At 41.5% G+C, this 17,469-nt stretch overlaps 1 protein-coding gene across 1 annotated transcript in view; it reads left to right on the forward strand.

The window, feature by feature from the left end:
* MYO10 (myosin X) overlaps nucleotides 1–17,469 on the forward strand; it is a 164,934-nt gene that overhangs the window by 62,649 nt on the left and 84,816 nt on the right. Inside the window, exon 3 of the mRNA XM_075052455.1 lies at nucleotides 7,131–7,289. Within this exon, the coding sequence (XP_074908556.1) occupies nucleotides 7,131–7,289 (159 nt within the window). The remainder of the gene's footprint in view (nucleotides 1–7,130; nucleotides 7,290–17,469) is intronic.

The following is a 17,469-nucleotide window of genomic DNA, read 5'->3' on the forward strand; positions in this document are numbered from 1 at the left end:
ACATCTTGTTGCCTGAAAGATTGTTTGGGGACAATGGATGGATGTCTAAGGTCAGCTGTTACAGAGAAATAGTAAATTATCGGATAAAAACATTACTTGGGTTGCACTCTTGTCATGATTAACCGTAGAATTTAAAATGTCGGTAGTTAATCTGCTTTACGTTTGGTCTTAAATTGCTTTTGATTTATAAGAGAGCCTCCTTGTCCTGTATTTTAAGTATCTACTTAGACAGTAGATCTCTCCAGGAAAAAAGAGTAAACTACTAGATTTTTATTTTTGTTTTTTAATCTCTGGGTCCTTGGGCTTGCTGTGATTTATTTTTCTCCCTGGAACGCTGCATTCCACAGCTTGTAATGTGAGCCCAAGGCCTCTTTTTTCTGCTTGGACTCATGTATAAAGACATTTTGTAAGATTTATTGCATTCTTTTAACTTCTAAACACGAGGGAAACACAAATGATGATCCTCAGTTCAGACCAACAGCAGAGAATGAAAAAAAATTGATATTTTAAGAGGATGTTTCTCTGTACAATCCCATGTATTTTGCTGGGCTGTGCTCAGCTCTCTGCTGCGGGGTCAGTGACCATAAGCAAAAAGATGCCTTAGAAAACTGAGGGTGCTGATGTCTTGGACATATGAGCCAAGTCCTCTGGAGATGCTTTTGAGTCGTGTGGATTTTTGTGGGTATCACTGTAGCAGTTGGGATTAACCCTGTGAAAAACTAATGTAGAGCAGTCCCTGGGGCAATGACAGGAAGGCTGTGGGCTTCACTTCTCGGGTCGCAGTTAACTTTGCTTTTTGGTGTCTATGGGCTGGCTAGATGCTGTAGCAGTTGGTTTGCTAATATCATAGGCATATTGAAAAAAGTTTGGTAGTATTTTTTCTTGGTTTGTAAGCCTGTCTGTCAGATAACTTCTGTACAACAGCTCTTTGCCTTCACTTTCCCCGTCTTCCTGAATTTCATGTTTAAACTACCATCTTTTACATTATCCCTCTTGTTATATGGATTTGAGCAACTTAATTTAAATCGAGCGTGTGACAAGACTTTGATATTTCTGTTTTCCGTGTATGGATATCAGTATTATCTTCTGTAAGACCCTGCAGTTGGTAAGGTACACCTAGGGTTGATATAAAGTTCTCTTGCGTAGAAAAGGTAGAGGGAGGTTGGTTGCTCCTTTTCTGTTACCCCTGCCAAAACCCCCCCTCTTGATTTGCTGCAACACCACCAACGGCAGGGACGTGCGAAGCTGCGTGACCGTTCCCGAGCGCCGCAGCGTGCAGTACTTGGCATTGGTCGGACGCCACCACGTCTGGCGTGTGTTACAGACGGTGAAGCCGATGGCGCGTTGTGTTTGGGAGGGGCGAGGGTTCAGGTCACTGTTCAGAAGGGGCTGTTTAAAATGCTCGCAATATGTAAACTTTTCAGTAGATGATCTTGCACGTTTTTGGAGAGCAGATTCAGTAACAGTCTAGCTTGGGTCGGGGCTTCCAAGATGCAGACAAGCCTGTTTCTACCTTTAAATAAAAATCTCACAGAAATCTCACTAGAACGATGAACGTTGTTGTAATTCAAATACCGAATTGTTGATCAGGAAACTTTTGGAGTGCCTTCTGCCTTCCTCCTAACCAGTATGGATTATCAGCATCAGACCAAAAACCCATCTCCTTGTGAAAAACACCCTGAGACATTCAGTTGTGTATGCACTCTGTGCAGACTGGAAAGCCCGAGTGTGACTTGTAGGTTTTGGAAGAAGCGGGGATTGTGTGGGTTTTTTGATGCGCTTTACCTAAGCACTTCATTCGGCATTCTCCTAAATGCACTTGACTCAGCTGTTGTGAAATCTCTTGATACCATTTAATGATCTTATTCAAGCAGGGATTTTTGTCACTTGGCATCATGTCACAAAATGATACAGTAAGAGAGAAAGCATGTGTGCTGCTGTCATTGAGGGCCCACTCTGATGTTCTTTCCTGGTGTTAATAAATTGTATTAAAAATTAAATCTTTCGTTAAAATATAATTTCTGTTAGATCTTGAGCTTAGGGGTAATTTGTCAGTGCAGAAAATTAATTAGACATTGTTTTGTGATATTCCCCTTAAATTGAATGCTTGAAAGACTTTTTTTTTTTCCCTCATGCCAGATTAATTATGCAGGATAAAAATGTCATTTTCAACATAAAGAAGTGGGGAATATTAAGATCTTCATGCTGGTGGTTTTCATGCTCTTTTAAAAGCATCAGTGAAATTAATTTAATTGCAGTCATATGCCTCAAACTCCTGATCTGTTGGTGGGTTATTTTCTTTACATGCTCACTGGTCGATTTAAAAGCGTATATTTGTGTAAAAGAGTAGTTATTCCAGATTGCATGGCATACAAAAAATGCTTTTCTGAACCAAATACAAAGACACAGACTCGCCTAACAAGTATTTGTACATTTTGGAGTACAATATTGCGCTGCTCATGCAGAATTATTTTATGAATAGAGAAAATTATATATTTATTTGCTAAAGCCATCATTTTCATTATATGTCTTTGACTTAGTATGTGATTTAGGGGTTATTTGCTTTTGAAATAGAGTTCCATATGAATTTATTTATTTACTTTTTTATGATACTCCACTGTTTCAGAACAAACCCCTTCATGAAATGCCAACTGCCAAAAACCCGTTTACCTAGTGCTCGTCTGCAGTCTCACCTTTAATCTCGGTGCGTGCTGCTGTAAGTTCTCCAGCTTCCTGCAGGGCATTAGAGAGCATCTGACTGGCATCTTCAGCCAAGAGAAGGCATTTATTTCCTGCAGCAGCGGTTGGGGATCTGGACGGTGTTTCAGAGGGTGACGTGGGAGTCTGTCCCATCTATGCAATGCAGTGGTGGCCACGTCCTGGACGTGCTGGTGTGCTGCCGAGGACTTCCCTCTAACTTTTTCCTTGGTCCCATGTCCAAGGCTAATATTCTTGTTGTGAGATGATGAATTCAGTTTCTCTACTTGTCCTTCTTCTCATCTGGGTAATATTTTGGGGGGAGTATGACTGTAGATCTCGCTTTCAGTGTCTAGGGCTTGACTTTGTGTCCTAAAGCAGGTCTGGCAAGTGCTGCAGGTAGCACAGTTGTTCAGCAGGCGGACCTCGACACTGCTCTGGGTATGTCCCCATCACAGCAAGGCTGGTGAATTTTACCCAATTCTGGAGAGAATAGACTTGGGCTAACAATCCTGTGGACTTCTGAACAGACATGAATCGGGACATAGGGTCATATCATCAACTCTTTGAAGCAGGCTGCCAAAACCACACCAGTATAGTTCTTTTTCACGATCTCTGCACATCACCCTGTTTTTAAAGTTCACTCAAATATTCCTGTCCTTACTTACCTGTCTCCTCTTCAATCTTTCCTTTTTGCCTAGAGAAAGAAATCTGACTCAGTAGCGTGTGATTACTTTCTTTTAGTCTTACTTGCTTTCTTCTTCAGGACTGACACTAAACAGTGCTCCTCCAGCCCTTGGGTGCGGGTTCTTCAATTCAGCAAGCTGTTAACATTTAGGCATCCGATAGTTCCCTCCTATGTTATTTTTGAAGCCCAGAGTACCTGCTGCAGCTTTTTCCCATGTTACCTGGGGAACTTGGTAGCATTGGTCCCCCAGCTTTTCAGGTTGCTTCCTCATTTGAGTCCCTTTTTGGTGTGTTCATCACGGCACTAGTAAGCCATGGTAGGGACAGTAGAGCGGTTTTGAAGTGTTGTTTTCCCTTCCCAGTGAAATGCTCTTTGCTGTTGTTTAGCTGAATTCACTGTTTTGTCTTGTATTTCTTGAGCTTGCTCTTTTTCTTGAGCTTGTTCTTTTTGTTGTTGTTCTTTGCATTGCTCCTTCCTATCTCAACCTCTAATTTTCACTTCCATAATAACTTTGAGAGTTCTTATTTTGCTTGCTGTCTCTTTAGGGCTTAATTTACAGTTTTCCATGTATTCAGCATGTTTGTTTTCTTGGACCATTTATATCTTGAGAGGAAAGAAGTTTTTGCTGAATTCTCATTTAGGCCTGTCTTAAATCTTATTCCAAGTTTCCTGCATGTTTTACTTGACCTTCCAGAAATCCTGGCAAGATCCTTGCGGATGGACACTCCTGCGCTCTGCCAACGGGTTCCTCTTGATGTTCATCTTCCTCTTCTGCGTGCTGACCCCGCAGAATCACTCTTGGTTCCTATTTCCTGAGGATTTCAACGGCTGTAGTATTTCATAATGTGATCTTCTAATTAGTAACGATAAAGTTCAAGGTAGCTTTTTCACATCCTTATCCTAGTAAAGGTGTGAGTGAAGATGAAATAAAACAAAGCAGGCCTTTCAGAGCTCGAGCAGCAGGACTGCAGAAAGCCCGTTTTAAGGAAATGAGGTCTGCGCATGTGATCCTGCTGCCCTGTCTGATGGCTTTGATCTCGTTAGATGATTTTCACCAAGTTTTACAGTGGGTTTAGGAAATCTGAAGGACGCATGGTTCTGGTAAAAGTTAGAAGTAAAGGAAAAGTAATTCCCCAGCATTGGGAAAGAGATCCTCCTCCTTTCTGATTTGGGTGGCAGCCGTTATGACCGGTTGGTGTGTTTTCTACCTGGTTGACACACAGGCCTCTCTCTGAGTCAGCTCACAGAGCCGTTTCCTCACCCAAACAAGAAGGCAACGTGTGGGAGCACTGGCAGTATGAGGACAACCAGCCTGAAGAAGAGACAATAGTGGGTTAGAGCAGGAAGTATGAATCTGCAGAGACCATCTTTGATAGTCCTGCCACACAGAAGTCAGTCGTCACGTCAGTTTTGCTGGTGCATTTCAATGAATTCCTTGCATTAATAAATATGCTTAGTGATGTATGGGGTGCTCTGCCTACCCTACTAACCTGTGCGTCACATACCAAAGAACAGAAGTCACAAATATGAAGGTTTTCGTCCTAGAAGTGATGTTCTGTTTCCTTTCTGTGTTCACATGAGGTGCACTCACAGGATATGTGCCATCCCCTTTTGGTTTCCTAATTCTCTTACTATTTTCCTGTTTTAATTCCAGGCTGATACATGGCCTCTGTTAAGTTGCTTGCTTTTCTAGGATTTGCTCTCCTTAAAACCCTTTTATTTCCAAATCTTCCAGCGTATGATATTTTTGTTCTACAGTATGACCTTTGGGTTTTTCGTCATGGCTCTTCTGGCTATGAACTGCAGTTTATTATTACTCTTGAGATGTAATTACCTCTAATTCCACTTTGTGTGGTTAGTCTTGGGACTGCTAACAATGTTTTCAGTCCCAAAAGTTTTGCTATCAATTGATGCTGTTCACATTCGCTCTGTCTGTTAGATACCTGGACCACTTGTCCCTGGATCATGCGCAAGTGGCTGCTTTCTCCATCCCGGTCAGCATTTCTCTGCCCTGTACAAATGCTTGTCCTGTCACCTTGACGGTTGTTTGCCACAAAATAAGGCTCAGATCTCTCGGTGTCTGTCTTTTTTTCCCCGCAGTTAGGGATTGTGCTTTGGATGCTCTGAATCTGTAGGAACTTTCTGATGGTTTGCTCACGTATCCTGTTCACGTCTGTGCTGCCTTCCAGCACCTGTTAGAAATTTGTTTGCTGGATTTCTTTTCTCCCCCAGCCTTCCCCCAGTACGCTTTGTGCTGGTGTGAGTGACAGCTGTAATGGTGCGATGGCCTGTGCCAGTGTTTGGTATGCCTGGGATACGATTTTAATGAACAAATATCATCAGGCAGTTCTCCTCTGTCAGCTGATGGGGTATCCAAGCACAGAGCTTCGGTGTTAAGTCCAGTCTGTGTTCAGCCTCTTGCTTCTTCAGCTGCTTTTTCTCACTCATCTCAGCAAGACAGGCAACATTGCTGTTTTCCTGAACGGCCTCCTATGTGCAGTCTTCCGTTAACAGGAGCATACGTATGTTTTTATGCTGAAAACCTGAGGGGTTTTCTCCTTCTGCGCAGACGTGGCCCCTTGCGCTGCCCCGTTTGTCGGGCAGTGCTGCGTGATCCCCAGCCCGCAGCGACAGTCCTGCGGTGCTCGCCAGTGCTCCGGCTGCTGGTTATTGCGCTTCTTCCATCTGCTTTATAAGTATTATTTCAAAGGATTTTGGAAGGGTGTTTTTTTGAAATGTTCCACATCATTGAAGTATTTGCATTAACCCCACGCTTGACATTCTTAGACTGAAACGGTGCCGTTCTTGGGGACTAGTATTGCCTGAGTAACATTGGCTGGGAGATGCAGGCATATGTCTGCAAGGATGAGCTGCCAAGATGTAAATTAAAAGGAAATGGGAAGCTGAATTCCAAAGCTATTGTTTTACGGTCTTCAGTGATGTCATTAGTATTCATAAAAGTTTAACTAGATTGGGGACGTGTACATTTTCTGACCATATTTGTGTTAGTTTCGCAGAAGATGCGTAGAAGTGTTTTCTGACTATTTAAATTGTGGCTTTTTTAGAACTTTTACTGTCTGAACACGCTTCAGAACTTCGTCTCAAAAGTCCATTAATTAGAAATCGGTTCGCCTATTCATTTCCAAATATCTGCAGCACACTGAACTTAGCGTGCTCCTTACATTAGGAATAATGACCTAACCCGATAGTGGTCCTGACCGGAGAATTGAATGGAAACGTTTAAGTGGATTTTAGATCAAACATAAAAACACTTGCAGCCTCTTAGAGCAGTAATTTTCATTTGCTGTTTTGCACTGTGAAACTTTTCCTCCCAGAGTAACTTGAGTATAAATGGGGTTTACTGTAAGGGGTGGGGTTTTTTTGGTTGGTTTTGGATTTTTTGGCAATGATTATTGCTTGGTTTATTTTTCTCCTGATAAAGTCTAACAGTAGTCCAGTGTGAAACAAGATCACATTTGCCCTTAAAAAGGAAAAGACCTTATAGTCCTCAGTGCATTGTCAGTATGTGCTAGTTTCATATGACCCATGTGTATGTATTTGGGGCTTCAGTTATTGTCAGAGGAACTTCACAGGAAGGTATGACTGGCAGGCTGTTACATTCTACAAGTCTGCACACTGATAAACTGGATAGGGAATATGAATGGGTATGAAAGCTCTATGCTCAGACAGGAGTTTTTGAATGCATGCTCTGATTATTGTATTGTCTTTGTTTCCCTTCTTTCAGGTATTCACTTACAAACAGAGCACGATCACACACCAAAAAGTAACGCCTATGCATCAAACGAGCGCAGAGAGTGTGGAAGACATGGCAGCACTTGTAGATCTCCATGAAGGCTCCATTATGCACAACTTATTCCAGCGATATCAGCAAGATAAAATCTATGTAAGTTTCTTCTAAAATTAAGAAAAATATCCAGAGGGAATGTTTTTGAATGTGTAAGCGCTATGTGTGTTTTGCTGTTCTGTGTTATCTCCCCTCCTAATGTTCTCCAGTTCTTTGTGTATCCACATAGAGCTGAAGCGTGCCTCATCTAGTGACTTCTTACCAACAACGATGGAAGGAGAAGGTAGCTCAGGGCTGACCAGGCAATCCCTTGGAAACCTTGAAAAACTGGCACGCTATGTACGCTTTTACACTTCCAGTGACAGAGTTGTGTAAAGGGTTCTTGTTTTTCTCTTCTCCTTTAGACTCTCTGCCCCAACAATGTGTTCTGTGTATGTCGCCAGAGAGGATGTGGTGGGATTTAGCCTGTGACTGCCATCTGAGATCCCGTCAGGCCAATATCCAATTCTGATCAGCTTCCTCTTTTCTATTGTAGTACAGTCGTCAAGCTGAGGACCTGTGCCATTAAATACAGATAGTCGGCTGTTTGGGGTGTATGAGAGTAGGCGGCTGTTTATCAGTTTCAAAAACTAGGACTTAGTCCACACAGAATTCTTCTTCTCAGCTCTGTAATGAAGGTTTGTGTGATTAGATTTACCTGCTCTTTAAATATTTTTGTTAATCTTGAACTGACTAGATATGAGTCTTTCCTGAATCTGCAACTACACTAAATGTGAGAAAGATACAAGGAGTATTAGTGGCTGTTACAGATAGTGAAATCTCACTTTCCAGTAGTTCAGTGGTTGGTGTTTTTGGTTTTGTTTCTTTTTTAATTAATAATTGCAGAACATAAATAATTTTTGTTTGCATCACCTGTCTAGGCCCTTGATTTGGCCATATACATGCTTTATTCCAAGATTCATCTATTAAGTTTGGCTTCTTTATTTTTGAACATGAACGTATCTTAATGTAAAAATAAACTTGCCCTGTATTTAGAAATTTCTTTCTGATAAAAAGCAAAAAAGGGCACAAGGAAATTATGTTCCTTTGCACATTACCTTTAAAGCGGCCAGTATGGGGAGTCTTAAATGTTGAGGTAGTTCTCTTCACAAAAGTCTTTATGTATGGTTTTTTCCTTGAAACAAATGAACTATTTTGCCTTTCAGAAAAAACAGTAAACAAAAAATGAATAGCATATATGAACAATCCTGCATGTGCGTGGAAAAATAGCTGCTTGGTAAGAATTTAGTTTTCCAGCAGTGTTACTAGATCAGCATATAATACTGAGTGTGAGTTGAAACAAACAAACAAAAAGTTATTTTCTGAGCCATTACGTGTACTCAGACGGAGGACACTTCTCCCTTTTAAGAAGTGTGTGTGTAAAAGGGGGTGATTTCTTTAAGAGGCAAAGAATAGCCTTGTTCTGAAGAAACATGTCCTAGCTTATTTTTTGGCTTGTCAAGGCAAGATTAGGGTATTCTGATACTTGGTGCTCATTGTGGTGTACGTTTCTAGACAAACAGGTTTGTGTGCTGTTAATGATGAAAGATCTTCAATTTCTGCTGAATGCTCATTGTCCCTTCAGTTTTGCTAATTTTACTGCTTATTCTTTTGAGTCCACCTCACCTGAAAAATGATTGAAAAGGTGGTCGGAGCAAAGGTGTGTTTTGAAATGCATATGAAAGCCTCTCTGTTGTCCTGTATATGTAACCAGGACCTGATGTAAGAAGCATCTTCTCTTCTCCCTCCTCATCCTCATTGGTACTCCACACCTGCTGTGCCAGTGGTAGTGTTTTAACAGCATGGGGCTCCAGGAACAGAAACCCCAAGAAAAGCTGATTAAATTGCTTGAATAATTTTATGAAACTTCATAGATAATATGAGCATGTGTTGTAGGAGGAGGTGTTGTCATTGAAAAGCGAACTGTGTCTTTTCAAGCCAAAATCTCTTAATTGTATTGAACGGTTCAACGTTATTTTAGCGTTTGACGTTAAAAAACCCAACGGACTGAGAGTTGATTAAGTTTACCTTTGTTGAAGGCATACTTGCAGCTGAAAACATTTGGTTCCTGGTCATTCTGCTTTGGGACCAGTCTAGTTCTTGTACAGGACAGTAGAAGCCATTAGAATTCATGCCAGGAGCAATCAAAACTTTCCAGATTGTACATTTGCCTTCTCCCTTCCCTCCAGAAAGTCCTCTGTCTTGGCCAGGAATTGCTTCATCAGTGTAGTGCACATACTGTCTCTTGTAGCCACCTTGGCACCTCGGATGTGTCTGTTCCTTGTGCATTAGAGATAAATTGGGAAGGCATATGCCCCTCTCCACTCTGAGCTTAGGGGCTGATCATCCCATTGAAAGACTTCTTGCCATCCCCAAATATAAACCACCATATAATTGCCATGTCCTGGCTTTTAGCTTGCAGGTCCCACTTCAGCTCTGTGCACCTCCTTGTCCGCATTGTGAGTAGGGCAAAAAGATATGCAAAGCTGTGTGCTGGCATTTTTGAGTTATACCCTTGTAATATTACAAGTGTATTAGTGTGGCAGCTTTCTGTTAGTTTTGTCAGCGGTAATGAGACTGGGAAGCACCTTTGTACCCTTAATGAGGAATGCGCTTAATTAGGACATAAATTTTGGGGCTTGCTTCTTCGCACACACACAAAAATTATATGAAGTGCAATATACTACATTGTAAAGTACATACAATTTCAAAAGTATGGGAGAAACAATTAGAAGGAAATTGACAGTTGCTTTCTCAGGAAAACAATTATTTATGCAAATCTTCCACTGTTAACTTGTGTGTTTGTCTGTATTTGAGGACCTGTTTCTCCAGCAATAAGCATTTAAGTAAATATCTTCAGATGTTTGAGTTCAGTTTAATCTTCCTTTACCTAATAACATTTTTGTCTCACATAATCATACCTGTGTTCCTAAACTCTTCACTGCTTCCTAATTAATACTATAAAGATATTTGCTATGGATGCCAAGCTTTGTCAAACACGTCGGTGACTTTCTTTGCTGCTGCCAACAACTGCAGCTATAAAGGGCTAGCAGAGGATTTTCTCTATTTCTGGCTGTTTCTCGGGAAGGGAGGAACACTGATTGAGCGTACAGACTCTGTTCACAGCGTGAATGATGCCTGGCTCTCTCCTTAGTGAGTTGAGGCTCTTAGCTGGATCTGTGCTATTAGCGAGAGTGAATGACAAAAGTTGTTTGTGTCTGTGTGCAGCCATCTTTTTGTATCAGTGTCAAGTCTGTTGACATGTGCTTGTGATACTTTTTGTCTGAATTTCCTTGAAAGAAGAGTGCATGCTGGTATTTTTTTCAAGTTTCTTGATTAATACTGCTTTTATCTAAAAGTTTGGTTCTGGGCTATCATCGCTTTTGTTGTCCAGGAAAGGACTAGAGTTAGGATGGCAGTGACCATATGGTGCAGGGGTTTTCATTGTTAATTCCCCATTTTATTCCATCAGGAACAACTTGATATGGGAGTTCCAGCTTCTGGACATCGGCATAGGAGGTTTAATGGCTGTCTCTGAACGCTCAGATTAGCTTGCACACTAGGCTGGTATGTAGCAAAATATGGAAAGATAAACACTAGTGCTAAAAGCGGAAGGTGCCCGCATTTGAAAACAGAGCCTTTTGTGAAGGCGAACGAGGGATTTCTTCGCCTCTGAAGCAGGGCCAGCACAGGGCAGGCGATGTGGAGAGGGAAAGTGCCACAGCGGCTGTTCTTGTCGCTGTTCAAAGGCGAGTTGTTCCTGAAGCTGTTGATCCTGGTTTACTTTTAGTTAAGTACACATTGTGGAGGAGACTGGCTTGGCCTTGGAGAGGACACTGTGAACCACACTGTACGGCTTGTGCTGCAAGACGCACAAATTACGGTGTTTGGGCTGGCTCTGGCATGAGCTACAGTTGTCTTGTCTCTGTGGCCAGCGGTTAGTTACTGATGCAGGCGAGCGAATTTCGGAAGAGCGGACCAGAGGATTAGAGAGCAGCTTTTGCTGAGGCGAGAGGCACGTTGGAAATAACTGCGCTATACGTTGTGCAGGTCAGTATAGAGGTTTTCAGCCTCGGATCCGCCCTTGTTTGCCTGAGTTCAAGCAGTAAACAAGCGCATCTGATTAGTTGTTTTTTTCCTTTTGAATTAGGCTCTGAAGTGCCAGGTAGGCACGTTTCCCCTTTGAAGCGGTGATGATTTGTCACATGCCCATCTTGTTTAGGTGGAGAACGTGTACGGGTGCCCAGAGAGGCGTGTGTGTGTGTGTGTGTGTGTGTGTGTTGGTCTCCCAGCCACCATCCCCTGATGGGGAGAGTGGCCTCCAGGTTGTCCAGAAATTGGGTGTGGTGGCCGGGAAGGGTGAGAGAGAACATAACCTATTTTTGCTCACTTTCAAATTAGGACTGCAGCTTGCCCACTGATAATTATAACCATCTGTTAGGTTTGTGTGCGTATGTATAAAAACTTCTGTAGCAGCCACGTAGACATGTAGCGCTGTACCAGCCACATCCACATCAGAGGGAGGATGATGGTAATTAGGAGCTCAGTTTTCATGGCTGGCTTCCTTTCTCTCTTCAGCTGAAGAAACAAACATGGAATAACTTGGATGAGAAAGCAACATTTCTCTGATTTTTTTAAAAAAGGTGTTAAACTGGAAAAGTTGTCTCTTCCCTGACAAGGTTGCTTGCAGAGCTCCTCACCGCTTCATTATACTGAATGCTCAGTTATCTGTTCTTAAAAGGTATATTCAGTTATTTATGCATCGATTTTTAAATCAATTTGTGTTTATTTACTTGAGCAGCATGTTCAGTTGTAGTTTGTTAAACTTGCAGTAATTAGATAATTTATCTCCCTCGAAGTCATGAGGGTTCCCTGAGGCAACTAGCTGATGTTTGTGCAGTATTAATCAATAATCACCATCAGGGTTTTTTCAAATTCTGTTTGCAGACACAGACACTTTAGTATCTGGGTCAGTTGCTCTCTGACTTGTTTATCTAGGTTTTTGCGTATTTGTTTTTTTTCTGAGTACAGTAAAACTCATTTCAGATCTGGTGCAGTTGCTCTGTGGCACGTTACGATGGTCAGCAGGAAGTGGATGTTGCTGCATGTTATAGTGAGAAAATAGCAGGGCACACTAAAGTTATGGTTAATTAAATACAGACAGACAGACAGACATAACTCATACACTTTGAAAGCACTCATGTTCAGATGTCCTCTATCATGGACACAAGTTGTAGGTGGAGGCAGAGAGAAAAAGGAAGATCAGTAGAAGACAATAGGCCCAAACCGGTTACTTATAAAGACAAAAACTGCCATGACAGATTTCTTAAATGGAAAAACTCGGATGCGCTCCCTGCAGAAACTGAACCTAAAAAGAATGTGTGTCAAGGACCCATACACCATCTTGGACAGCTCAACAGCCTTGGTCTTTGGCCTGTCATGCTCTGTGGCATAAGTAAGTGTGGGCCATTGACTTTAAAAAAAACCAAACAAAGGTACACACAAATTGTGTCGTTAATTAGTACCATAAAATGTATATAAATATTGTACATGTACATTTAGACCAAGTCCCTAGTTATTACTCTAGCTCCTAGAACTATGTTTATCCTGGTCTTGTCTGCAACACAGCTGTGGTTGCACATTCCCCTCCACAGGCATCCAATGCTCTAGAGCAGTCCCAAATAACCGGTTTGCAGGATCTGCTCTATGGTCACTGAGGACACTGCTGTTTATTTAATTGCCCTGCTTTTACAGTAAAGAAATTTTAAAAGTGTGCTGATGAATCACAGTGGTTTTCATGCCTTCCTATGCTACTGGGGAGATGTGGAAGATTCTCTCCACCAGCTCCTTCACTGGAGGTGCGGAGAGAAGAGAACGTCATTGCTAAGAATGCATGACAAATGTCTATACATAGCTGCTTACCTCCATAATTGGCATGTTATGCTTACACACATCAGATAATGTTTTTAAAATGTAGTTCAAAGTGAGTTCCTGTCTCCAAGCATTAATTACAGCTTCCATTTCACATCTGTTACTAGAGAGCAGCAGACAAAGATCTATATAAACACAGCAGGCTTTTAATTGGAAATCTAGTGGAATTTATTTCTGGTGATTGCTAATTCTAAAGGATGGTCAGTTATATAGATCAACAATTGTCTGCCAGAGGCCAATTATCATTATTTTTTATTTGTTTTTCTTTTTTTAGTATGTTGGAGGAAGAACATAGCTGTAACGATATGAGAAGTAAACAAATGCCATCGGTTGGTTAACCGACTTTGCTTCTGAATTCCTCCATACTGCACAACTTGTGGGACTGCTAATAATAGTAACAACAACAACAATAAAGAATGTTTGCCTGAACTTTGTCCTCACAACTGAAAATATTGGGGATTTTAAAGGTGCATATTTTCAGATCTAAGCAAATATTTTGGCCTGAGTGTTGTGATCAACATGACATCATTAAAAAGGGAGCTGCTCAGAAAGCTCTGTGTAATTGAGTACACTATCACGTATGCAGTGGCTACACAAACACTTTGCAATGTATGCAATGGCTACACAAACACATAAATTTGTATTACGGTTTGCAACACATTAGGTACTTGTTGGTAACGTGCTGTGTATATAAGCTGCAGTAGGGATCTTGCCCTCTATCATCAGTGGGCTGTTTCAGTGAAACAGATGAGGAGGTGGAGGAGGTCAAAGTTTTAATAAAACATCAAAAAACCTTGCTCTTTCTGTCTGCTCTGTATCAGTATTTTCCTTCTCATTTAGTTGGTTGGTAGGAGAATGAGTAATACATGCAGGGTCAACAAGGTCAATTCCTGTTAACTTCCATAAGTTTTGAATGATACCTGGGCCCTACTTAATGATAACTTCATATTGAATACTGCAAAGTAGAAATCTGTCATCTTGTGCAGGTTTTGTCATTGGCGATGGTATGTATTGCTAATGTCTTCCCAGATTTGAAGGCTAGTTTTGTGGGGTTTTCTCCACACCTTTATTGAACGTCACTGCTAACTCTGTGAGCTGAGAACAGAAAGTAGACCAACACACAGAATCAAAAGGAAAATTTTTGAGTCATTCGCCTTAGTGCCGTTCAGTCAGAGCTTTTGCAAATGGTGCTGAATGCTTCTGCATGAGCCTTTTCCTCACTTTCAGGTACGCTTTGGCTCCTTCCTGTAAGGTCTGTTGCTCCCAGTCCTGCAAAGGCATTGAAAGCAGGGCAGGAATTTGGACTCCAGAACTTAAGTCGCTTGTCTGTCACCAGCACGTGTTTTCTTTACGTGAGGTAGGCTTTGACTATAAAGCCAGCTGCACAAAATTTACTGCTTGTGCTATGCTGTCCAACTGCCTTATTCAGATATTCCAGCAGTTTAGTACTAGAAAGGCCACAGACAACCCATTTAAGTTGAGAATGAATTAAATTACTTTTATAGCTATTGTCTACCTGCATAAATGGACTATTGATTCATAGCCAGACTGTTACTTTTATTTGAAAAGATGTAGTCCATTTCTCACAAGCAGTTTTAGCTATTTTCTTTTGATGTCTGTCAGTCTTCCCTTTTAAAAGCAAATGGAGTCCAAAAGTTCCATTTAGCAGATTTTTGACTGCTAATACAGTTTGCCATCTTAGTGCTGATTTCTAGACCCACAGCTATTTGGCAGCAGTTCAGTGCCATCCAACAAACTACCTGGCATAGGCTTAGATTTCAGTTATTCTGGCTTTTGATTTCTGTTTTCATGCTCTGTTAAAGGGTAATGCCTGCTCTTTCTGCTCTCCTCTTGAAAAAGCCCTTTCCATAGAAGAGGTCTTAACACATTAAAGGATCATGGAGGTTATGAAAATCTGGGTATCAGTATGTAAAATACTCGCAGGCAGAGTGAAACAGATCTCCACAGCTTTACATTAAAAATATTTCTCCAGTGTTCCAGAGACACTGCTTTTTGGTATATCATGTACCAGCATTTTTGTTTTCATTTGTATGTGTTTTCTCTGAAAAGCCCCTTCATCTTCCCACGATGAATCTATAGGAAGGAAGATGACCATTTTTTTCTTTTCCTTGCTGGAGGGTGAATTAGACCTTCAGACAGCTTTGAAAGACTCATTTGAGCATTGTGCAGTAACAAAGCAGGAAGAAGAACTAGTGTGTGGCCACAGGCCATTTGAAATGAAGTGACGAGCCATGAGGTCTCCGCTCTTTGTGGGGCCTTTTCTGATTTGAGCTAGAGATCGCCTGGTTAGAGTTAAGCTGTGCACTTGTGCACACAGATTGCTACGGTCTGATGTGCAAACCTACATTCACATGCTTTATTGCAGCCCCTGAAAATGACAAAAATCAATGTCTTTTTCTGATCGATTGTGGTTTTTTGTTCAGGAGGTCACCTCCTGTCTTGACTTGGCAATGGTGAAGAGAAATACTCTTCCATAACTGCTCATATAAACAGTCTATGCACAAAAGATCATTATCCTGACATCCAGTAGATAGGAGCGCTACATGGTAGAGATTGTATTGTATTAGTCAGCAAAAAAATGCAATAAAAACAAGGACACTAAGCCCTTTTTATACAGGAGAAAAACTGCCAGAAACCTGTGAAGTTCTTAAATAAGGAAAGATGTCTATCTGACATCAATTTTATTGCCTGTTGTTTGGTTTTTACCTTCGGCTGTAACAATGCTCTATTATCAGCTTTTCTTTATATTTCCCAACTGGATTTTTTTGGGTGCAGATTCTGGATAACGCTTGTAGAGTTTCCGTGAGTATTCCATCCACATGGAACAGTCTGTTCAGTAGGAGAAAATTAATGGGAAAATAAGATGAGACTAAGCTATGAGTGTATCTCTTAACCTGTGGAGAGCTCGTAGTTTTGCGCAGGTTCTTCACCATCTCTGAGCCTTCTCTGGAGTTAAGCTGAAAGATGTGACTGCCTCTGTGCACTGTTTTGGGTATTTACGTTGGCAGCTAAGGTGACCAAAACGCAGTTTTAAACCCTTAAGAAGTAAACAGATCTAGGCAGCTTCAGTTAGCTGCATAGAACAAGGACGCTATGAATGTGCATGGTTGAAGCTGTAGGGAGTGGAAGGATTTGCTTAGTTTAGAAGTTAAGGTAGCTGGGCTGCAAAGTACCACTTTTTTCATGACCTTTGCATAAACAGCATAGTAGCATAACCTTTGCCCTTGGAGGGGGCTTGGGAACAGGACGGTGTTGCTTAATACTCTTGTACCAAGGGAAGCTTAAGGTCACATTAGTTGGGTTGAAGGGTCAACATGAGAGACAAGGATGCATGTAATAGGGTGTGCTGTTGCCCAACAGTTGCCTCTGATCATCTGAAATTGCACATTTAAAAAAAAATCCAGAATTATTCCAAAATCTTCTTGTGAACTGTGCCAGTGAAAACAAGCATAAAGCCTGGCTTTGGAAATGTCTTGTTCTGTTATGCCTTGGATCCGATCTGTGCTCAGCACGGGAAGGGAAAAGGCCACCAGGGAGGTAGTTGGTAGAAGAGTCTGCTGCAGCTTGCATCATGGACTGAAGTGCATGGGAAGCATAGCTAAGCAGTGTGAATGTGCCTGAGAAGATGCTTTTCAAAAACAATGACAAGCAGAACATTTAGCAGGTGGGTCTTGAATGTAGGTTGCTGCCTGTTGGCACTTGATCTTCGTAGCGACATTCTCTGTTGTGTTCTGGTCCCCTTCTAAAGGTCTTCTCCTATAGATGCTAACTCTTGCATTTGTAGTGTGGCCTGTGTGTTTAGAAACAGCTCATTTTACAATCAATTCTACAATTGACCTTGAGGAGAAAAAAGGACAATTTAGGGGTCATAATGTTGTGCTCATTGACAAGGAACACAGAGATAAAGAAAAGCAAAGCTGATGTAAATTTGAGTGGTTGGAAACCCATCATGAGTCACCAAACATGGTGAGGGCTGCAGAAGCCCAAGCATGTAAGGATGATTAGAGAGTATGACATTTCCATCTTAGAAACGGCTTGATTGGTTGAAAACATCTAAACTTGTAGTTTAGTGCTTCACTTTGATTATGGTTTTTAAGAAAGGAGCTTGGCTTCAGACATTTTAGTTTATAATTTAGAGGCACAACTGGATTCTGTCCCACTGAAATTAGCATGGGACTAGCTGAAAGATGGGGTATACTTACCACAGCGAGGATAAATCAAGGTCCTACCAAGAACAAGGGCATTAATTATCATCCTGTTTATGGCATACCCTTGCCCCTTCTGCTGC

Source organism: Buteo buteo, chromosome 20, assembly GCF_964188355.1.
Source record: "Buteo buteo chromosome 20, bButBut1.hap1.1, whole genome shotgun sequence".
NCBI classification, from domain to species: Eukaryota; Metazoa; Chordata; class Aves; order Accipitriformes; family Accipitridae; genus Buteo; species Buteo buteo.